Genomic DNA, 24,653 nt, shown 5'->3' on the forward strand with positions numbered 1-24,653 from the left:
ACACGTAGGTCCGACGTATACTAACGGACCGCGGATGATTTAAAGGCTACCACCTAGCAAGTGTGGTGTCTGGTGGTGACACCACAAAAATATTCCTTCTGTACCTGGATCGGGATAACTAAGTGATTGACAGTTAGGCACAGAAAGGGGTGATGTCAGTTTGCCATTGCCCACATGCTAATATGGCAGTGGCAGCAACAGCTCTGCTATTTGGTACTGAGTTCCTTTACATGTTTTCTGTTAACCTACAGTTCTGAGTTTGTCATGCAGGACCATAATAGCTTATCACTCAGCAGCCCATTCTCTCTATTAGCTGTAGATATTCTTTTGCATATTTATAAGACAAATCGACATGAAGAAACAAAGCATATGATGGAAATGAGTGACAGCAGTTACATTAGTGTTTGTAATTGTCTTCTGCAGAGCAATATAATGTTGGCAACCAAAACAGAAGACACAACCAAGCTTGTTACGTGTTTGGTTGTTGCTTTGGTAGCTCGTTTGCTGTTTTGATCTGTGAATATATAAGTTGTGCCAGTAACCATATGCTGTATGTTAAGTCTGCAGTTAAGCAGTGATCTCTTTGCAGCTATTTGTTGCAGTTCTGCATTATACTATTTGGCTTATTATTTATATTACATTCTATATCTTTCACAATACACATGTCACATGCAGATACATTTTAAAAAAATTGTCTGTCAGACATCAATGATCTGTGACTAGTAATTAAGAAAAACAGTGGATCAAATACAGATAGTCAGGCAATACTCACTTTATCCCAACCCAATTAAATGCAAATTTGCTCCCACTTTGTTCAAAGCTTCTGTTTATTTTGAGGCAAAATCACAAATTGGTTTGCAGGAGATAATCAGGTGAAAGACAAATAATTCAATAATACAGAGCTACAAAACAGTTTGTAAATACTCGCTTTATTGCTTCCATTACTTATATTTTCTTTCTTCTCACTGAAAAATTACATGTACAACCATTTATTTTGGTCACATTATTCTTTTCATAGTCACATTTTACCAGTTAATATAAATTTTTGATGCTGAGTTACTGAATCACAGTATACAGCACAAAAATGTAAACTTTGATTGTTATGGTCACAGCTATAGTTTTAAGCACATTAGAAAAGGTCACCAGAAAAGTTAACTATTGGCGTAAAACAATCTGTAATTTCGAAATCAGTTTTTATTTATGACTAGTTCTGAAGGAGCAAATTCTGCTACTTCTGGAAAGAGTCACTATTAAACTATTTTCTCTTTCATTGGATTTAATAAAACCATCTTTAATAAAGAAAATGTTGAATTTCAAGTGCAAAAACTTGATGGTGATTGTGAACTTGTGGGTGATTGTGAGCAGTAGGTGAATCTGGCCGGCCCTTGCACAGTGTGTTCCATTCAAATAAATTAGAGGTAGAATGTTTCATTTAAACAAATTTGTTCAAAACTTCTTTTTTCAGATCAGTTATTTTCAAGGCTTGTTAATGTAGTCCATCAGTTCTTGGCATAAGAAATCCTTATTTTCTGCTATAAAAAATCTGTCTACTGTTGTCAGACAACAGTTTCATCAAGTGTGTTTACAATAGATAAGTTGTTAATATCTATTGAGTCTGGGACATCCAATAAAGGTGTTTTCTGTGAGCACACCACTGCAGTTTTACTGTTCCTTTGCTCGTCTGGTAGTAAATGTTGCTGAGAAGAGTACAAACTGCTTCCAAGGTCACTGAGTCTTGATGCTGAAGAAAAAAGTTCACATAATTAATATGCTATGAATCAATAAATTGTGAATGACTGAATTTCTGCAACAGTGAAATTCATGCTAAATACATTAACTATTTTTATCTGAGAATTTTTTAGTGTTGTTTTTATTTTTTTATTTGAGTAGCCCCTTTGGCTAAAACATTGTTGATATAAATGATTATTGGTTAAATCAGTTAAATTTATGTTTCAATGATAAAGATATTTATGAATAGTGCTGACTTGGTGCCAGTTTTTGATATCCTGCAGACAATTGATAGAGACTTCATAGATAAATGGAAACCACTCAACATTTTTCTCCAGTTTTTGTGTTTTCAGTAGATTTACTGCCCTGAATCTGTTGTTAAAGCTTAGCTTTAACCCTGTGAACAACCGAATATTTTATATTCATTTTTTTCATTCCCTACACACTATGTGATCAGATATCCAGACAATGCAAAACAGAGTTTTATGGGACCGCTTCATCAGATACCTCACAGAACACAAAATATCATCCATAATTGCTATGAAAGATAAGGAATGACTGTTTGATGAAGCTAATGGACTTTCAGTATTTGCATGTGACTTTAAGCCACTACAGCTGGAGCCAGTAACAATGAGTTTAGGCTCATTCTGTGCAACTACGTCATTTATTCTCCAACAGCTAGTGAGCATTCTGTAGTGTTCTGAATGCTCTGTAGTAGATGCCATAGCCAGTGCAACCATTAAACTTCATCACATCAAGTTATTTAGTGAATTGTTATTCCATTTGTTGTAAATTAATGTCACTGATGGTGATGGTAAGTGACAAATTCTACATAAGCAACTGAGAGGCATAATTTGTGGGATACACAGATTCTTCAGGCACAAAACACATTTACATGTGAACACATTAATTCGTGTACCATAGCTGTCTCTTGAAACCAGCAGCACTCCCCATCCACACCTCCACCTGTGCGAACCACCATCACTCATGCACCAGACTACAGTGTAATAAGCTACTGAAGGTTATTTCAGACATTTTAAACTTAATAAGATAAACTTCCTTAAAGAAAGTGACTGTTCAGTGTGAACTGTAGCACATGGCTAAGTGACGGTTCATGGGCTACGAAGCACACTGAGAGATGGCAATCGGTAGATCTACAGTAGGATAATAAAACCTATATCAGTCAACATGTAAGGGTTTTTGGGATTACTGAATACATGGAAACTAATTAGCATATACAGTTGAAGGCAGGGCAAAAATGGATAGTTAGGATAGGATCAGAATCTATGTTCTTCCATCAACTAATCAAAAGTGGAGGGCAACTGGAAGTTTACCATTCAGAGTTGAAGCAGAAGGTAAAGCAGTAAATTGTTTAATCATTGTCACCAGAATGTACAATGTGTTTGCAATTAAATATATACAGAAGAGGCAAAGAAACTGGTACACCTGCCTAATATCAAGTAGGGTCCCATGAGCACACAGAAGTGGCACAACACTATGTGGCATGGATTTGACTAATGTCTGAAGTAGTGCTGGAGGGAACTGACACTATGAATCCTGCAGGGCTGTCCATAAATCTGTACGAGTATGAGGGGGTGGAGGTCTCTTCTGAACAGCACAATGCAAGGCATCGCAGATACGCTCAATAATGTTAATGTCTGTGGAGTTTAGTGGTCAGCGGAAGTGTTTAAATTCAGAAGAGTGTTCCTGGAGCCACTCTGTAGCAATTATTGATGTGTGGGATGTCACATTGTCCTGCTAGAATTGCCCAAGTCCTTCAGAATGCACAATGGACATGAATGGATGCAGGTGATCAGACAGGATTGTATGTCTCACATGTCAGAGTCATATCTAGACATATCACTCCAACTGCACATGCCTCACACCACTGCAGAGCCCCCACCAGCTTGAACAATCCCCTGCTGACATGCAGGGTCCATGGATTCATGAGGTTGTCTCCATGCATGTACACGTCTGTCCACTTGATACAATTTGAAATGAGACTCGTTTGACCAGGCAACATGTTTCCTATCATCAGCAGTACAATGTTTATGTTGAAGGGCCCAGGTGAGGCATAAAGCTTTGTCTTGTGCAGTCATCAAGGGTACGTGAGAGTAGGCCTTCAGCTACAAAAGCCCATATTGATGATGTTTCGTTGAATGGTTCGCATGCTGACTGTGGTGTCACTGCCAGACACTACACTTGCTAGGTGGTAGCCTTTAAATTGGCCGCGGTCCGTTAGTGTACGTCAGACCCGCGTGTCGCCACTATCAGTGATTGCAGACCGAGTGCCGCCACATGGCAGGTCTAGAGAGACTTCCTAGCACTCGACCCAGTCGTACAACCAACTTTGCTAGCGATGGTTCACTGACAAAATACGCTCTCATTTGCCGAGACGATAATTAGCATAGCCTTCAGCTACGTCATTTGCTACGACCTAGCAAGGCGCCATTACCAGTTACTATTGATACTGTGAATAATGTACCGTCAAGAGCTACGTTCACCATTAATGGATTAAAGTTAAGTATTCCACCAGCTACGTCTGTTTTTTCTAAATTCTAATTTCCTTGTCCTGTTCCAGACCTCATGCCAGCCTGCGTGAGCTAAAACGCGTGCCTTTCGGCTTCCTCTAGTAACACAGTGTTGGCTCTCCTGCCAACCACAACACTGACACTTGTTGATGGCCCAGCATTGAAATCTGCTGCAATTTGTAGAAGGGTTGCACTTCTGTGATGTTGAATGATTCTCTTCATTCATCATTGGTCCTGTTCTTGCAGGATATTTTTCCAGCTGCAGTGATATTGGAAATTTGATGTTTTACCAGATTCCTGATATTCATGATACGCTCGTGAATTGGTCATATAGAAAAATCTCCACTTCATTGCTACCTCAGAGATGCCATGTCCCATCACTCATGCACCGACTATAACACCACATTCAAACTCACTTAAATCTTGATAATCTGCCATCGTAGCAGCAGTAATTGATTTAACAACTGCACCAGATACTTGTTGTTTTATATAGGCGTTGCCAACCATAGCACCATATTCTGCCTGTTTACATATCTTTTTATTTGAATATGCATGCCTACACCAGTTTCTTTGGTGTTTCAGTGTAGTACTTAGACCCTGTTTTTCAATCACCAGATGCTTCTTTTATGTGTATTACTGAATGTTGATGCAAGAAAGATTAAATTTCATTTTCAGTTTTACCATTATATGAATTAAAATTTTTTTGTTGTAGAACAGCTTTCAAACAGTGTCATCCTTGTATTTGTGATAAGTTAGGCACAATTTGGTCACATCTCATCTCATCGCATGTAAAGAAAATTTAAACTTTGAAATATTGGCAGCAGAGCTATCAGGAAAAAATAGTAAGCTCAACAGATTAATCATTGCATATATGTCCCATTAAACCAAAGGAGGTAATCAGGTGTTCTTTACCAAGTAGCAACTGTTATAAAAGATAAATATTGTAATAAATAAGGCCGTAATTATGAAATATAAATGTTAACACAAGCACATCTATTATTAACACTAAAATTTTTCAAAACACATCAACAATATTATGAAAAGGACAGTTGTTACTCACCACATAGCGGAGTCGCAAATAGGCACAACAACAAGAGGACTGTCAGAAAGTGAGCTTTTGGTCAACAAGGGCATCATCAGAAATAGACAACATACTTAAAGACACACACTCGCACACACGTGACCAGTCTGTGACTGCTGAGTGTGGCCTCAGCAGCCAGAGACTGTGCTCATGTGTGTGTGAGTTGCATTTGTATGAGTGTTTATGTGTGTGTTGTCTGTTTCTGATCAAGGCCTCATTGGTTGAAAGCTCACTTTCTAACAGTTTTCTTGTTGTTGTGCCTATCTGTGACTCAGTATCTCTGCTGTATGGCGAATAGCAACTATCCTTTTCATAATATTGTTACATTACATCCTATATTTTTCAAGGCATATTAAGTAATTATCATGTCTTATTAAGAATTACATGTGCAACAATAGTTACTTTAACAATAGGCCATGCAGTAACAAATAAAAATGGTGATTCACATAATGTATCTGAAGACCTAGGTGTTACATATCATCACAGCCAAATTATAAAGATAAATTCGCTACGTGGAAACAGTTTCCTATTGTCTTGTCATTTGAAAATTGGGATGAGGTAATAGCTGTAAGAATTAAGTATGGAAAGTTCAGTGCATTGGCTACCATATTCAACACGAACTTGGAAGAACAATATCCCCAAATTATTGGCATCTACCACAAAAAGAAATAAATAATTGGTGAAAGACAAGGTTCTAGAATTGAGTCCTGCTTAAGCACAGTTGCAATCTGCTAGGAAGTTTCAAAACAGTACACTCTCTGATGAAGATGAAAGATTAATTCTGGAAACAACCCTTCAGGAGCATTAATCAGCAAGATCTACATCTAAATCTACACAAATTCTCTGCAAACCACCATGAGGTGCATGGCAGAGGGTATGTCCCGTTGTACCAGTTATTAGAGTTTCTTCCTGTTCCAGTCATGTATGGAGTGCGGGAAGAATGATTGAACGCCTCTGTGCATGCAGTAATTATTCTAGTCTTATTCTCATGATCTCTATGTGATACAAAGGGGATTGTAGTGTATTCCTAGAGTCACCATTTAGAGCCAGTTCTTGAAACTTTGTTAACAGACTTTCTCGGGATAGTTTACGTTTATCTTCAAGTTTTTCAATTCAGTTCCTTCAGTATCTCTGTGACACTCTCCCATGGATTAAAGATACATTGTAATACTTTTGTGAAAGTAGGAGAGTGGGACTGACAGAAGTGAAGTTGTGTGGCTGCATGATTAGTCATACGTGGGTATCATAGTCAGCAAGAAAACTGCCTACAAAAGGCAAGGTTTGGGTTTTGAGCCCTGGCCTGCCACTATATTGTTTAATACCATATTATTTGTGATAATACTCTCTAAATGTACCCTGTTAAATTGGAAAGAGCCACTACTTTAAAAAATAGCTGCTGTATATCTTCCATTCATAGCTTAATATTTACTTGATTACTTTGGTATTTTTCACATAAAATATGCACTTACATTTGTTACTAAAGTGAACTGTTCACAGTACACTACTATGATTGACATAGATTTGCAGCAAACATTGTTACTTGTCATGTGACCATCAGGAATTTTTAGTCTCTGACTCCAAATAATCACGTAATTTGTAGAATAAATAATTGTGGAGGTATGTTTTTAATTTTGTTTTGAATTGTTAGGGATTTCCAATTTCTTGCTTTATGTTGGATAGGACCTTGTTAAACACCACTGCATCACAATACATAATGCTATGCTGAATTCTAAGCAAGGAAGCAAAGTCTACATGAAAACCAGTTTTCTACTGTTTGTCCCTTTCTCCTTCCCCCAACACCTCTTCGTCTTTGCTACACACTCCAGCCAAGTTTGCTACTTACACAAATCAGATTGCACTCTCAAGAGACAATGATGGATCCGTTTAACAAAAATATTTGGCAAAAATTACAGGACACATCCCTCACATGTAGATGAAGAAATTATGTTATATGAACATGAATCTGGAAATGCTTTGTTTCCATGTTACAACATGTTTTCTCCAACTCATTAATCATGGGAAACACACAAGAACAGAACATTAGAATCATGGGGAACTTGCACTCTTGATTACGTCTGGCTATGTTGTGTACTGCCAGAGTTTTGTTTTAAATGTCCCTGTTGCCATGCAACATTGTTAATGACTGTTTGGTAGGCCCTCTCATTTTCTCCACCCAGGCTCAATCGACAAAGTTATCATAATTTCATAGAGAATGTTCTATCTGTTCTACTAGCTGATGTACCTTTAGCTGTGCGATAAAACATGAACTTCATACACAATGGGGCACCTCCTCATTTTAGTGTTAATGTCTGTCGACTTCTAAATAACAGATTCGGTGATGGATGGATAGGTACAGATGGACCAATTGCCTGGCCTCCATGCTCTCTGGACCTATGCCCACTGGACTTCTATTTGTGAGGGCATTTGAAAGCTCTTGTATATGGAACCCCAATACAAGATGTTGAGAGTCTCCATGCCCATATTATGGAAGGCTGCGAAACAATTTGACATACTCTCGGGATACATGAGCGCATCTGAGATTCACTACAACGATGGGTTGATGCATGTATGAATGACCATGGAAGTCATATTGAACATCTGCTTTGAGAAAGAGTTGCATGTGGTATGCTGGTGTATTCCATTTGTGTGTCTTTCCCATGGTCAATGAGTTGAAGAAAATGAATTGTAACATGGAAACAAAACATTTCCAGGCCTACATTCATACAACATAATTTCTTCATCTGTGTGTGTGTGTTTGAGTGTGTTCTTTGAGGCTATAGATACTGTGATAATGAATATCACCGCAGATAGCTCAATTGAAAAGGAATGGATGTCTCCAAAAAGGGCTTTCATGGAAGTTGAACAGACAAACATAGGTAAAAATGATTAACGGAAAATCTCAAATTAAGATGTGAAACAAATACTAACAAAGAGATAGAGGGGCTGGCCAGTACTTACCTGAGCTCAGTACAGCTGATAGATACACAAAACAGAACAGAAAATTTACATTCCTAGCTTTCGGAACTTCGTTCCTTCATCAGGGAGGAGAGAGGGGAAAAAAGGGAAGAAGGGTAAGTGGATTCAGTTACTCACAACCCAGGTTATGAAGCAACAGGGGAAGGTAAACAGGGAGGGTAGCAAGGATGGAGGCATGGTTGTCAGAGGGAAGCCAAAGATATATCTGACAACCATGCCTCCATCCTTGCTACCCTCCCTGTCTACCTTTTCCTGTTGCTTCATAACCTGGGTTGTGAGTAACTGAATCCACTTTCCCTTCTTCCCTTTTTTCCCCTCTCTCTTCCCTGATGAAGAAACAAAGTTCCAAAAGCTAGGAATGTAAATTTTCTGTTCTGTTTTGTGAATCTATCGGCTGTACTGAGCTGAGGTAAGTACTAGCTAGCCCCTCTATCTCTTTGTTAGTAAACATAGGTAAAAGGAAGATAACTCCAAAGAAACCGTGGGTAACAGAAGAAATAATTCAACTGATTGATGAAAGAGGGAAGTACAATAACATTTAGGGAAATTAAGGAATACAGAAATATGAGTCACTTAAGAATGAAATAAATAGAAAACACAGGGAAGCCAAGATGAAATTGACTACAGAAAAAAATCTGAAGAAATTGAAAAAGAAATGGTTGCCAGAAGGACTGACACAGCATATAGCAAAGTCAGAACAATCTTCAGCAAAATTAAAAGCAGGAGCATGAACATTCAGTGTGGAATGGGAATTTCAGTATTAATTGCAGAGGGGAAGAGTGGATAAGTGGAAAAAGTGCATTGAAGGCCTTTATGATGGGGGAAGGCTTACCTGATAATGTGACAGAAAAAAATGAAAATAATTATAAAAGTCATAGGGGATCCATATTAGAGTCAGAATTTTATCAAATAAGGCAGAAGGGATAAATAAAGTTCCTTTGGAATTTCCGAAATCATTGACAAAGTGGCAAACAAGTTCGTGTGTAGAATCTACGAGTTCAAAGATATACCAACAGACTTTGGGAAAAATATCACCACATGGTTTCAAGCTAGCCAGGACAGATACGCACAAGAACTATAGCACAATCAACTTAGCACATTGACTGCCATGAGGCTGCAGACACAGCAGAGCCTTATGCCTGATGCCATGTACATTCCAGAGGCCACTCACTCCACTCTCTTTAGTACACTATGCAGTACTGTGCACTGATTTGTATTTCTTGATCGAGTTGACACTGGGATACAGGAAAACAGTTGTAGCATCTTGTCCAATTTTGGTTTTTGCAATTTTACCTTCAGCAGACTTCTTATTACTTATTCTTACGAAATAACACTGCTCCACATATATTATAAAGTTAACTTCTAATTTATATTTTGATATGAACAGTGATATCTGCTTTATCATCTAAGGTGAGCATAAATGGTCTTAGCTCAGATGGATTCCATACTGTCAACCAGTGGAGTGGCATGACATAGTAAACATATAAATACGACTGGTTTTACAGACGAAGAATAACTGAGGATGTTCGAAGACCCTGATTTTGATGTAGGTGATCTAGTACTATGAGTTTTATGATGAAGAAGATGTGTTTGTGGACACATCTGATAGTGGCAGCTATGTCTATGACAATGATTATGTTGATTATGGTAATGGAAATGGACTGCGAAAAATCTACAGGTAGTGGTACTGCAAGAAATCACAACTCTGACCAGAGCTGAACTGATATTGTCTCACCAACCCAAGGTCGCACTTACAGGCCATGTTCATCCGAGGTACGTGTTATAGCAACAAGTTGCATGGGACCGTGATTGTATTACTAACACACCATCCAAAGATGTACTCTACTAAGCAGAATGGAGTTTTTGGCTCCCGACATGCACATGCCATCAGCATGAAACTCTGTTGTGTCCACTGGTACCCTAGTGGCAGTCAACATGTTAACTACATGTAGGAATGTGTTCTGATGTTTCAATCGATAACAGAAGCAGAACTTAAGAAAAATCAAGACACATTCATAGGATTTATAGAACTGGAAAAAGTGGTTAACAGTGTCAAATTGTGCAAGGTGTTCAAAATTCAGAGAAAAGTAGGTGCAAGCTATAGGGAAAGATAGATAATATATAATCAGCACAAGAACCAATATGGAACAATAAGAATGGAAGATCAAGAACAAAGCACTCAGATTAAAAAGCATGTAAGACAGAGATGTAGCCTTTCTCATCTGCTGTTAAATAAGTTCAGTGAAGAAGCAATGATGAAATATAAGAAAGATTCAAGAGTGTGATTAAAATTCTGGATGAAAGGATAACAATGATAAGGTCTGCTGAATATGTTGATATCCTCAGTTAAAGTGAAGAAGAATTACAGGATATGTCGAACAGAACAAAGAGTCTAATATGTACAGAATATGGACTGAGAGTAAAACAAAGAAAGTAATGAAGAATATTAGAAATGGGATTAGTGATAAACTTAACATCAAAATTGGTGCTTACAAAGCTAAGGAAATCTGCTATCTTGGAAGCAAACTATGATATCTGAAGAATGGGGTGCCAGGGCAAGGTTGGCACCTTGCAATGAAACTACAGAAGAGTATGGTCCCTGTATGCCACACTAATGAATGAGCAATGCCACTGTAGCTGTGCCTCCTAGAGCTTCATTGCTTCATTACACCACAGCAATCAGTGGTCCATTTATGGCTGAGCAGAGCAATGCTTGACCCATGTCACACTCAATGATCAGAATGACGGCATTGTCTTAGATAGACCACTAGTGTGTTAATGCCACAGGCACAACATTAAGGTGAACATTGGCAGATATTCTTCAGTTGAAGAGCCTTGTAAATTTGTCTGTATGAAGTGAGACTTTAATATTGAGAGACAGTTGCAAACACTCAGAACATTCCTGTGTAAATGGATTGTACAAAGTAAATTTTCATTTCTAAATTGCAATAAAGGGAATTAATATTTTATATGTTACAGTTCCACTTAATCTCTTGGAGCAAACCAAACAACCCATCATTGTGCTGGTGAGTGTATTTTCATATGGCACAATACATGGCAATGATGCTGGTTGTAAACTATCCTTGCATCACTTGCTGCATGGTTACAGAGTAAGAGAGTGCACGCTCTTTAACTGCCTAGTGTTGCCAGCTTTCTGTTCTTGAATTTTGTTTAACATATCAAGTGTTTCACCATTTGTGAGCCACTACAGGAAATGTCTTTCACTGAAATCACTCAGTTTCAGGTGTACCAGATTGAATGCCAGCCACTGATATCTCTACTCTCTCGTGCAACAGCATCGCTACCATTTGCTGCACTTAAATTTTGTCAATACCATAGTCAGAAAGAAGAATGGTCAGAACATCAGACACAACTGGAGGCTCATTTGCTTCTTGTACCATAACAGATATGGGACACAATGCTCTTTTTTGTCGATGATGGGAGTCAGTGTCTACTGTCTGTGAGTAAAATTGTATCTAGACACTAGTCCCGAATCAGTCAACTATGACAACATCATTAAAGTATTCAATGGTCATAATGATGACCAAATCCTTGTCACAGCAGCCATGTTTAAATTTTTTTCATGTCAAGCAGAAGCCTGCTCAAACACTAAAACACAATGGACTGCCAAACTCAGAGGTCTCTCAAGGCATTGGAAGTGTAAGTGTTCTTGCGGAATCAATTAGAGTGATTTCATGTTACGTGATTCAACCACACAGAATATATCAAATGCATACATTCATGCTGCAATTCTAAAACTAACACATCCTGTTAAAAACAGTTCTGTCTGTTGTAGAATCTCAAACTATTGCAAACTTAACAGAGGTTGATTTTGAGGCTCCATGTATGTCTGTTGTCCACAGTGCACAATTCACACAGTCTAAAGTATGTGAAAGTGTTAAAGTGGTTAAAAATTGGATTCAGACAAAGAGGAAGCTTAGAAGTAAAAACTATCAATCTTGTGGTACATGACATGTGCAACAAAATTCTGTGAGGAAGTCTTGTTGTGAGTGCTTTTTGAAAGGTGACCAGAAAGCTTGACCTTTTCATGGTGCAAAATGCCACCAGTGCAGATGGCAAGGTCACATTCAGACAATGTTTCTATGTGGCAACCTAGTCTCAGCAAAGAGCCACGACTGGGTGAACGTGCAGCTGCCGCACAGCTGTCAATAGGTGTTTACGGTTGTGGTGAAGCCATTAACAATGGCACAGGGCAAACCTCTCACTTCTGCATTGCAAAATCTTCCATTGCAACATGCAGGCAGGGTAACAAACTTTTTATTCCATTACAAGTGTAACAATAGACACTTATGTTATAGATGAACACAGGTCCTTCTGTTTCCCTAATTAATAAAGACACTTATGACAGAATTGATAGCCCACTGCTACAGCAACCTATTTCTATTTTGTCTACCTACAACAGATGAGAAATTCCAGTCCTTAGCATGTGTGGTTTACCTGCAACTTTTTATAGAGTGAAAAAATGTGTTTTGTTTCATGTACACAATTCCAGAAATAGTGGAAACATTTTTCAGTTAAGTTTATTTGATTTGTCCAAACTGTGCATGTGAGATAATGTGTTACAAATCAGCGTGCCTCACACTAATGGTTGTGACTTGTGTAGTAAGTAAAAGGAACTGTTTGAAACAGGTTTAGGATGGGCTAAAGAGTTTGAAGCATCAATTACAGTGAAGAACAATCTGGGGCTGTGATTTTTTCGCACACAGCCTGTCCCAAGCAGTTTATGTCAGTGTGCTAATTTTAAAGTAAAGGTTAATCCTGTAACATTAAGCAGCTCCAATCAGTCATGGGGAAGCTCACCTATTATATAAAATTTATTCATAATGTTGCACATATTACTGCATTGCTAAACCAGCTGTGCTGTGAAAATGTTTCTTTTGTGTGATCCAAAGAATGCCAGAACATATTTGTTGATGTTTGATTCATTTTGATTCAGCTGAGCCTGTCATGATAACTAACGATGCATCAAAAATTGCAATGCTGGGCTCTGATATTGTCCAATTACCAGTATGACTTTTTGTACAGGCTCACTGCTCAACATTTGAACACTGACTTGTTGCCTTGGTTACCAATTAGTGCTTGATTCATTTGAGGAATCTCATTTTCAAATTGATTCTCAGGATTTTGAAAATCTTAAAATTTTCCTCTTGGTTTTCAGTGTGTTGCCACACAGCAAGTGCTTCTGATGCAGCTCTTCAGGTTATTTTGTAATATGTGTGCCATGGGTGGCCACACAGATTGGAAGTAATTCCCCAACCAACGGTGCATCACTATTTATCACATTGTCACACGCTACCCACACAGTCAGGTGTTCTGCTGTTGCATACAGAGAACAATGATGAGCATGTTGTGATTCCTCACTTCCTCCAGCAGGAATTTTTATTTTCTTACTGTGCAAAGATTATTGGTGTGTAATCCATGCAAAAGTACTCATCTGATATTATTGTACTTGGCAGGGCATGGATGCTCAGACTGAGCAAGCAGCATCTTGTTGCAAAGTTTGTGCAGAACATCAATCAGTTCTACTACAATGTTGTTTTGAGTGGCCATGTCTGTTTGGATTGTGGCAACAGATTCATATGAGTTTGTAGGTCCGTTCTGGAACACACAATGCCTGTTAGTGGTAGACACTTATAATAACTTCCCTTTTGTTGTCCATGACATCCAAAACTACTGCAAGTACTGTTTCAGATTTGTCTTCCATTTTTTGTCTTAAAGGTCTTCCAGAGGTCATTGTTTCAGACAATAGACCACAGTGCATGTCAACCAATTTCCAAAAGTCATGTGCTGCAAATGGCATACACTATGTGACAACTGCAGCTTTTGATCCACGGTCTAATGGTGAAGCTGAATGGTTCTCTCGTACATTCAAAAGTCACATGGAGAAATTCCATGCCTCCTGCACGAGGGAACAGGCACCAAAAATTTTCATGTCATTTAACCACTCCTTGCTGCCTAACAAGAAGTTGCCAGTGGTATTGTTATATGGTCATAGTCACTGTATCCTCTTGCATCTTCTGTGCCTGCCACGATAGCAATCTGTTCTGCAAGGTCAGACAACATTTCAGCCGCAGGATGAAGTCTCCTACAAAGTTCTTTGAAAGGAACAGTGCTGGGAGCATGGAGTAATTACAAAAGCCACTGGATGTTCTTTTTACATCATCTAAGGCTCTGCAGGACTATTGCAGCACCGCCAAAACCTGCTCCGGTGCACTTCTGAGTATGTCATTGATTCTGGCACAGCATGTTTGTTCGTGGACCAAGCATGTCACTGTGGTCCACACCAGTTGTCACTTCCATCTTTCTGCCATTCATGACTGGTACATCCACTGTGGCACCCACAAAGGACGCCATCCCATCGCCACCAATGTCGGCACCAATCTCACAGCCTGAACCAATGTCCACAGACAGTCTGCCCATGGAAGGTCATCATACCACACCAGAAGGTCAGTTTGGTGTTCAACGGACCACAGCACCTGCTCCTCTGTACGTGGGCATCCAGCCTGTGACTGGTTTTTCAGCCTGTGTTCCAGGTCACCCACAAGGTGGATACCGGGGTGCAGTTAGAGAGCTGCCATCGGGAGGGGGGGGGGGGGGGGGGCGGGGCGGGGGGGGGGGGGGGGGGGAAGGGAATGTAGTGTTGTCCAAAGAATGGAGTACCAGAGCAAGGTGGGTACTTTGGAACGAAGCCACAGAAGAGTATAGTCCTCGCATGCTGCATCGCCAGATGAGCAACGCCAGTGTAGCCACACCTCCTACGGCATCACTATGCCGCTGCTATCAATGATCTACTTATTGCAGAGCAGAAGAATGCTTGGCCCAGTTTGCAGTCCACAATCAATACAATGACATTTGTCTTAGGTAGACCACCAGTTTTTAATATCTTAGGCATAATGCAAAGGTGAACATTGTTAGATATTCTTCAAGTGACGAGTCTTGTAAATTTGTCCATATCAAGTGATATTTTAATATTCAGAGATAGTTCTAACTACTCAGAACACTCCTGTGGAAGTGAATTGTACAAAGTTAAGTAAATCTTCATCTCTATAGTATAATAAAGTGAACTAATACTTTATGTGTTATATTTCCACTCAACCTCCTCCCAGAGCAAACCAAGGAACCCACCGTTGTGCCCGTGAGTCTATTTTCATACAGCACAACACAAAATAACATGACAGATGAAGCAAGGACATAAGAAGCAGTTTAGAACAGGCAATGAGGACATTTCTGGCCAAGAGACGTCTGGTAATATCAAGCATTGTAAGAAATGTCTGAGAATATACACACACTGTATGGTGTGGAAAAACTGGGAAAGAAAAGAATCAAAGCATTTGAGATGTGCCACTATAGAAGGACGTTGAAAATTATGTTGACTGAAAAAGTAAGGAAAGATGAGGTTGGCCACAGAATTGGCAAATAAAGCAACATATGGCAAACACTGACAAGAACAAAGGGCATAATGATATGACATGGAGGAGACGTCAGGGAATAACTTATATGGTTCTAGAGAGATCTTTAGAGGGTTTTTATGTAAGGGAAGACACACACTGGAATATATCCTAGAAATAATTGAAGATGTAGGGTGCAAGTGGTACTTTGAAATGAACAGGCTAACAGTTACAATTGCCATCATTTACTTGGAAAAATTTTAACTTTTTTAGTCAGCAATGGCATTCCTAGCGATTATTTGGTTAAAAAACATTTCTTACACTTGTCTTTTCCATCCATTTAAAAAAAATACTTGTGAGTTTTTAATTTTATCACTAGTAAGTCAGCAAATGATTATGACTTTATACTTTTCTGACCTATATATATTGTCATTTTTCTTTAGTTTTATTTCTGTATTGAACCAGAATCTCAACATCTGGGAAGAAAGGAATAGTCTCTAATAGAAGAGTAATGCATTATCTTGTTGAAGTGCCCTCAGTCAATGAGACCCAAGACAAAATCAAATCATTGTGTGGTTGCAGTTTTGTCCAAGACAACCATCAGAGGAAAGATAAAGAAATTTTTTACTGTTGAAGATAAGAGTCATTTATGAGTCTGAACAACATGTTGCAAACTTCATTGGCCCCTCTCTTTGCGTTACCTTCATGATACAAAAAGAGCTCTGAATTGTAATGCTGTTTATGAATTGGAGCCAAAACCACATGCGTCACTGACCTAAATTGTTTTTGTAATCATTGCAGTTTTCTGTGGGCCTATATCTTCAAGACAAGGCCTTGGACTATGAGTGGTTCCTATACATTTACACTGACTTTGGACAAGTCCATAGAGCCATAAAAATTATTACTAAAAATTCCAGACTAATTCTGAAATCAATGATTCATATATAAATGAACTGAATTCAATAAAATGGAATAAAATAATAACCCACAATATAGATGTTAATTAATCAAACAAAAAATTCTTACATCCTAAAAGTTACAGGGAATTATTCAAGCAACGCTGCTGTACTAAACCACAAAATGTAAAGAAGGAGTTCACCTCACAACTAAGTAAAATAGGATTCATAAGACTATTATATCATTATAGGTCTAAGTATAGCAATGCTAACAAGGAAATGTTTGTGAAATAGATCTCCAATCCAGGCAGCAAAATGCGTAGCAAGTGATCTATAAAAATAAACATAAAAGAAACACATTTGGCCAGTCCACTGTCAGATGACAAAGTCTTTAAAGATGTAAGTAAGTGAGAGGCACCACTACCAGCCACAAACAATATACTAAGAGATAGCTTTTGCTGGACTTGCATACTGTAGAAGTTATTCAATGACTCAGTAGCTAAGTTCAGAAAATCTAGAGTAAAGAATTACTATGGCCCCTCAAATAATATTATAAAATGCACTAAAAATAATAAGTAGATCCACTGATTAAAATAATTAATAAAATATTAAATGAAGACAATAATCCAGAATGTTTGAAAATATCTGTAGCTAAACAAATTCTTAAGAAAACAGGCATGCCATCTCTGGATAATTATCAATCTATTTCACATATACCTATAATATTGGAGATGATTACATAAATAAATGAACCAATATTTTAAATCTAATAATATACTTACAATTAGCTCATCACAATGTAATAGATGGAGGACCATCCTTTCTACAGTCAAAGCAGTTGAGCTGTGTAATAGTAAAAGTACACAGTTGTTTTGAAAATAAAGAGATAATCTGTGCAACGCCATTGGATCCAAGGAAGGCATTTGATGTAGTCTCTGACCAAAAATGCCAGTATAGAGTAGGGGAGAGTGCTCTATGCTTAAAATGCCTTAATGCAGACTTATTTGAAACAGGAAACAGTTACTGAAGATAAATAATCACAAGAGATTCTCTTTCATTTGCAAAGGATGTACTTCAGAGATCCGTTATTTGATGTTTCTGGTGATAATTTATGTGAATGATTTATCCTCAACTGTACCATGTTATACAGTGCAGTATGCACATGACACAACACTCATTACGTGCGGTACCAAGCTTAAAAATGTACATCACAGTATGCTGATAGCAATGGATAAATATTTCAGGCTAATGTACTATATAAAAGTGACAGTAAAACTAAAGATATTATGTTCAGTCTAATGGTTCCAGTCATTATAAGAAAACAGTCAAACCAAAGGATTTTAACTATTTTATATTAGCTTGGATACCCACTTGGGAAAATCTATGGCAGACTAACATCTCAACTACTTGCTGTAAAAGCTGAGGGGATGTGTCAGTACAGAACTCCTGTTATATACATATTATGAACTCTTTCACTGCCATCTAAATTATGTTGTAACTCTTTAGACTCAAAATTAATGTTTAATGGCAAAAGGAGGCTATAAGATGCAGTGCAGGATTTAGCCCATGAGAACTATTTAGAAATTATTTTAAACAGGTTAATATAATGATGGTGTCTAGCCCATGAGTCTATAAGGGCCTTGTCTTTATTAAAGAAAACCTAAGCAAGTATGACCAAAGGAGGTCAGTGTGTGTGTGTGTTTGTGTGTGTGTGTGTGTGTGTGTGTGTGTGTGTGTGTGTATGTGTGTGTGCGTGTGTGCGTGTGTGTGTGTGTGTGTGTGTGACTACACACATTATAGATGGAATTAGAATAAATTATGTTGATAATTGCATGTGACGTTGTGCGTTATTATTTTATCCCATTTTATAAAATTCAGTTTATTTACTTATTTATGAATTATTCGCTGCAGAAACCATGGAAGTCTGGAGTTTTTAATAACAATTTTTATGGCATTAATGGACTTATCTAGAGTCAGCATATATGCTGATGAAGTTAGTGTTGAGTGACCTTAGGCGCTTTCCAAGAGCATATAGGAACCATACTAGTCTGAGGCCTTGTCTCAAAGATAAGAGCCATAGAAACTGTAATGGTTGCAAAAACTATGTAAGCCAGTGACTCATGTTGGAGCTGCAATAGAGAGACTGTAACTTTTTTGCCCTGTGTGTACTTACCTTGCTTGGTAATGAACATCTAACACTCACCACTCATCTACATGAAAAAAGGGTTAAGTGCTAATTTACTTTACCTATGACACAGCTGATGGCTTGGTAATTTATTACTTTGTTATCAACCCATTTGTTATCACAATTAAATAAATTACATTATCAAAAAGTAAATAGTGGTTTTAGTATGCGAGTATTTTTTATGCATACAAAGAATAACTCTACAAGTGGAACAGACATATTGACACACACCTTGTTCAAACTAAGTATGCTACAGTGAAAGCAACTGTTCTCTGATGTCAGCAGGGCTGTGCACAGTATTAGGCTCACTGGTGACCCGGCGAAGGGAAGGATTCATAGGCACACTCAACGCATTATCTGTTGCCAAACAAACAGTAATACACAAAACACACATTAGTGATGGAAGAGCAGCATAACTTACTTGAGTGCATAAGCAGGACAGTACATACACAGGAACACAAAGTTACAAACATAAGTATAATCTGAAACTTGATGCAATATTAAATGCTGCATTAACTGCATTTAAATTTTTAAGTAAGCAGAAAGCAATTTACACTTTATATAACCACAGTAAGCAACTTGAAACAGTGTTAATATGATGAAGAAATATAATATGTTGTGTTTCACATTTTGTAAACATATTAAGATCAATGTATGTTTGAGATGCAGATTCTACAAATGTTTGTACAGAGTCATTTTATGTGGAAAACCTCAAAAGAACAACATGACAGGTGCTTCAGTTCATGAAAAACAAACACTCAAAGTATCTTCTTGTTAACAAAGTTTATAAGTGTTCCATGTGTATACCCTTCATCACATGGCACATGTCTAATAAATAGTCCTGTTCTGCTCATATCCAACCCAGCATATCAGGAGTGATGGTAAGAACAACTGCTGCAAGTCTTCAAAGTTCTGTGGTAGGAGTGGTACAAAATCCTATCCTTGATGCAACTACACAACAAAAAAATTGCAAGTGAGTGGTGGCCACTCAAGTGGTGGCAGGTCAGTGACTGCAGCACAGTCTATCCAGAGACATGGCAAAGTCTCATTCAGGTAACCTCTTACACATTTGTGGGAATGTGGAGGGGCTCCATCTTGGTGAAAGAAAAAACCCTTGCTATCTGTTTTACTTTGGGGCATGAGCCACAATTGCAGCATGTTGAAATAGGTGATACCACTATCAGTGTTTTCAGTGAAGAAGAAGGGTCCATAGACTGGCGTAGTGCATGTTAAATTTCACAGAATCCCAGATGTATTAGGCACTTGCATGTGGATTGTCTTCATCCATATGCATGTTGTGTGTCAGGTGACTTTTCCCAAAAGATGAAAAGTGTCATTGTCCACATTTGCTTGGGAACTCATCATTTTCAAGATGGTTATGCATATCAATGCAGAAATGCAGATGGTGCAATTTGTCACTATAGCTTATGGCTTGCAAGAGCTGCAATTTGTATGGCTTCACTGTAAGCTGCTTACAAAGGGTTTTCCATCATAAAGGTGGAATTGCTACAACACCAGCACTCCCCACACTGTGTTCTTTGACGTATGCATCTCACGTGCATGGTGACAGATACTTATTGATGAATTTTCTCTCACATGATCCAACATCTTTTCCTCAAATTCTACTGTGTGAATAATTCTTTGTCAAGAACTTTAGCAAGCTCTGTATAGCTTGAAGAAATCATGTTATACCCGTGAGATTTTTATTAGGGTTATATCTGTCGTAACCCTATGCATCAGTAACTTATAGTTATCAGTGCCACCACAGACACTCTCATGTATAATTTCAGCTGCTTTCTGAGTAATAGGTTTTACCTGTTCTAGAAAGTTTATTTTCTTGTCTAGAAAAATGCCTAACTATCTACAAACAGTACTGTTTTTTACAGGGACCCCGCCAAGCCTTGGCGAAAAGTTTCTGGCAAGGGAAAGTCTTCCCTTCAGAATTAGGTTGGTCGGTTGAGGGGTGGGGGAAGACACCAAACTGCTGGGTCATCAGTCCCTCAGAATTAGGCATGTGGTTTTATGAACAGCTGTAGTCAGCTTGTGTCCCTGTATCTGAGCAAGCACATCATTCGTCTTTTCCTCAAGTCTCGCCCTGGTGTCTGAAGATACAACTACTAGGATGTCACCTGCATGTGCAACAACACATTTTGGTAATCTTTTTGATTACCTTGCTTTGCCCTGCAAGCCACTGGACACTACATCCACTATAATTATCTACAAAGCTCTCATACAGACATTTGGGGACTCTGAGAGCTTGGAGGGGTGCAAACATGCAGTCCACCAAAGGCTACTAAATGCGCCTGCATTGTCAATTATTAGTGTGACTGCATACTCTGTTGTCGAATTTCCTGCAATCTGAAGAGCTATATTAACCACACCATCTACAGACTTCTGTTTTCTGAATCCATATTGATATTGATTTAGACCCAAGAGCTCCCTGTGCACCTACAATTGGTCACAGAACAGATGTTCCTGAACTTTGACCAAGACATTTAATAACAAAATAGATCTATAACTTTTCATTGAAGTGGGTCTACATTCTTTTTCCTTTTAATTACTACCTTTCTAGCAGTTTTTTATATAGTTGGAATCCTACCTATCTGCAAGGCCTCATTTAGAAATGCTGCCAGATATGGCACTACAAGTGGACCTACCATCCGCAAGACCTCAGGGCTCCAGATCTGAGCTCGGAAATTGCTAGCAATAGGAACTTCTTCATGAGTGAAATGTATAACCAACATCTGATTGTCGTATTTATTAAGTAGATTAAATAGGTCACTTCTAATTTGAGTGTGTATATCAGTATCTGTGTTTGTGTTATTATCTGGAAGTAGGGTGGTTAGCAGATATTCTGCTGACTCCTCCATCCAGTTGTCACTGAGCCACCCTGTTTACAAATTATGGACATCACAGTAGGTCCCTTAGGCTTCTCAGTCAATAATGTATTCAGTCTTCCCATTCATTTAACTTCCTGAAGCAATGTTTGTAGCATGTCTTAATTTCCCAGTATTTATGGAGCCTTGCAGTGTACTCTGATTGCCCTAAAGCATGTTGATAAGCTCTTCTTGATCTTGCCTTTCACCTCAGTGTGGAAAGCTTTGGGCTCCAGGGGAATGTAGCCTGACTGTTTACCTTTTCATTAGGGATATAAATGTCCTGTCTTCTTTGCAAGAGCTCAGTTAGTACTGTGCACCCAGGTCTACATGTACCAGAAGCGATTCCACTGGAAATGATACAATGTAAGCAAATAATCCATCCCAGTCCATTTTCCTGATGTCTAAACCAATCATGCTTTCCTCTGGTTGTCTCCCTTATCACTTAAGACACAACATTTGCTCCTCATAAAGACAAGGTGCCATAATGCACAAAGAAAGAAAAAGTAGGTGGCTGACTCTGTCTCTCAGCCAACAATCCCTTATGGCTTTAGCTTTACCTCAACTTGTAGTGAAAATGTGGACAAGAAAACTATGATGCACATTGTAGTAAATTTCTCTGATAATCTAAATACTTACGTACACACATCAAAAAAGGTTTTGCATCACCCCAGTTCCCATAATTCCTGAAGATAGATGTTGACTGTGGATATTGTATCACAGACATAGTCTCTTTGGCTTTTCAGAGATGTCACCAAATCGGCCCAAAGATGTAAACAACTATTTATGAGCAGCGCCTATTAGATGGAGGGGGGCCCAACAGCCAATCAGTGTCAGTCATTCCACCAGGAAGGAGGTACACAGCTCATGTTGTCTGTAGTTCAACAATGCCTAGACGGTCAATACTGTAGTTCGATCGTGACAACATTGTTACTTTGTGCCAGGAAGGGCTCTCAACAAGGGAAGTGTCCAGGCATCTCGGAGTGAACCAAAGTGATATTGTTCAGACATGGAGGAGATACAGACAGGAACTTAATGGCATGCCTCACTCAGGCCACCCAAGGGCTACTACTGCAGTGGATGACTGCTACCTATGGATTATGGCTCGGAGGAACCCTGACGCAATGCCACCATGATGAATGATGCTTTTCATACAGCCACAGGACGTCATGTTATAAATCAAACTGTGCGGAATAGGCTGCACGATGTGCAACTTCACTCCCAGCGTCCATGGCGAGGTCCATCTTTGCGACTAAGACACCATGCAGCGTGGCACAGATGGACCCAACAACATGCCGAATGGACCGCTCAGGATTGGCATCACATTCTCATCACCAATGAGTGTCCCATATGCCCTCAAGCAGACAATTGTCGGAGACATGTTTGGAGGCAACCCGGTCAGGCCAAACGCCTTATACATACTGTCCAGTGAGTGCAGCAAGGTGGAGGTTCCCTCCTGTTTTGGGGTGGCATTGTGTGGGGCCAACGTATGCCACTGGTGGTCATGGAAGGTGCCGTAATTGCTGTATGATATGTGAATGCCATCCTCCCACCGATAGTGCAACCATATCAGCAGCATATTGGCGAGGCATTTGTCTTCATGGGTGACAATTCGCGCCCTCATTGTGCAATCTTGTGAATGACTAGAGAGACCAGCATGTTCTCCAGACATGAACCCCATCGAACATGCCTGGGATGGATTGAAAAGGGCTGTTTATGGATGACGTGACCCACCAACCACTCTGAGGGATCTACGCCGAATTGCCATTGAGGAGGAGGACAATCTGAACCAACAGTGCCTTGAACTTGTGGATAGTATGCCACAATGAATACAGGCATGCATCAATGCAAGAGGACATGCTATTGGGTGCTAGAGGTACTGGTGTGTATGGCAATCTGGACCACCACCTCTGAAGGTTTTGCTGTATGGCGGTACAACATGCAATGTGTGGTTTTCATGAGCAATAAAATGTGAGAAAATGATGCTTATGTTGAACACTATTCCAATTTTCCGTACAGGTTTCGAGAACTCTCGGAACCGAGGTGATGCAAAACTATTTTTTTATGTGTGTATGAGGGGTGTACAAAAGATAAGGTATAAAACAACACTGCAGGTATAATTGAAGCCTTTATGTAAAAGTAATCCCCAGAGGTCTGAGCACAACTATTGCACTGTGGAACAACGTGAAGGATCCCCTGTTCTGAGACTTGCTGCGGCTGTGACAGGAGCCAATATTCCATTGTATCCTCGTTCCACATCATTACGAAATATTGTATTCATGATCCATGGAACTAGTATTAATCTAATCTAATCTAATCTAATCTAGTTCATCATCTGAGTTGAGACACTTTCCTTTGAGATGTTGTTTTAGTGGACCAAACACATGGAAGTTGTAGTGCGATGTGTCAGGCTGTAAGGCTCAAGCTGCTCCCACTTGATCTTGGCTGTTAGACTTTGTGAGACACTGTAGAGTTGAGGATGCGCATTATCATGGAGCGGAATCACTCCCTCCATGAGCATCCCAGGTGTTTGCTCTTGATGGACTTGTGTAGGCTGCTTAGTGTCTCACAGTATGTGTCACTGTTAATGATTTTACTGTTCTCAAGGAATTCAGTAACCTTGTATGTCAAAAATGACAGTGAGCATCCTTGCCTGCTGAGGGGAATTCTTTAGGGGGAGAGAGGGACAACACTACATTCATGTCCCTAGTTGTCTCACCATATTATCCAAAGCAGCATATGCAAATTTCATCTGGTTTGGCTGTTATGATGTTCCGAAACTTTTTGTTTGATCACTCTTTATAGACTGGTTAACAGGCAGCAGAACTGGGGTTATACAGAGTAAAGTTGTTTCTCCTTGATGACTTGGTGTGTAAAAACATTCTATCAAAAAGGAAATTCACTTGAAAAAACAAAAATTACTAGGAGACAGATTGGCTGGCAAATACTTACCTTCAAAAAAAAGAAATCC

The 24,653-nt window shown here is 39.0% G+C and overlaps 1 protein-coding gene across 1 annotated transcript in view; it reads right to left on the minus strand.

The window, feature by feature from the left end:
- Positions 1 to 921: 921 nt before the first annotated feature.
- The window catches only part of LOC126458593 (G protein-activated inward rectifier potassium channel 3-like), a 109,078-nt gene continuing 85,346 nt past the window's right edge, over positions 922 to 24,653 (minus strand). Inside the window, exons 5-6 of the mRNA XM_050095737.1 lie at positions 19,038 to 19,163; positions 922 to 1,741 (exon numbers count right to left, since the gene is read on the minus strand). Coding sequence (XP_049951694.1) covers positions 19,057 to 19,163 — 107 coding nt within the window. The 3' untranslated portion in view covers positions 922 to 1,741; positions 19,038 to 19,056. The remainder of the gene's footprint in view (positions 1,742 to 19,037; positions 19,164 to 24,653) is intronic.

Source organism: Schistocerca serialis, chromosome 2 (assembly GCF_023864345.2).
Source record: "Schistocerca serialis cubense isolate TAMUIC-IGC-003099 chromosome 2, iqSchSeri2.2, whole genome shotgun sequence".
In the NCBI taxonomy this organism is placed as follows: domain Eukaryota; kingdom Metazoa; phylum Arthropoda; class Insecta; order Orthoptera; family Acrididae; genus Schistocerca; species Schistocerca serialis.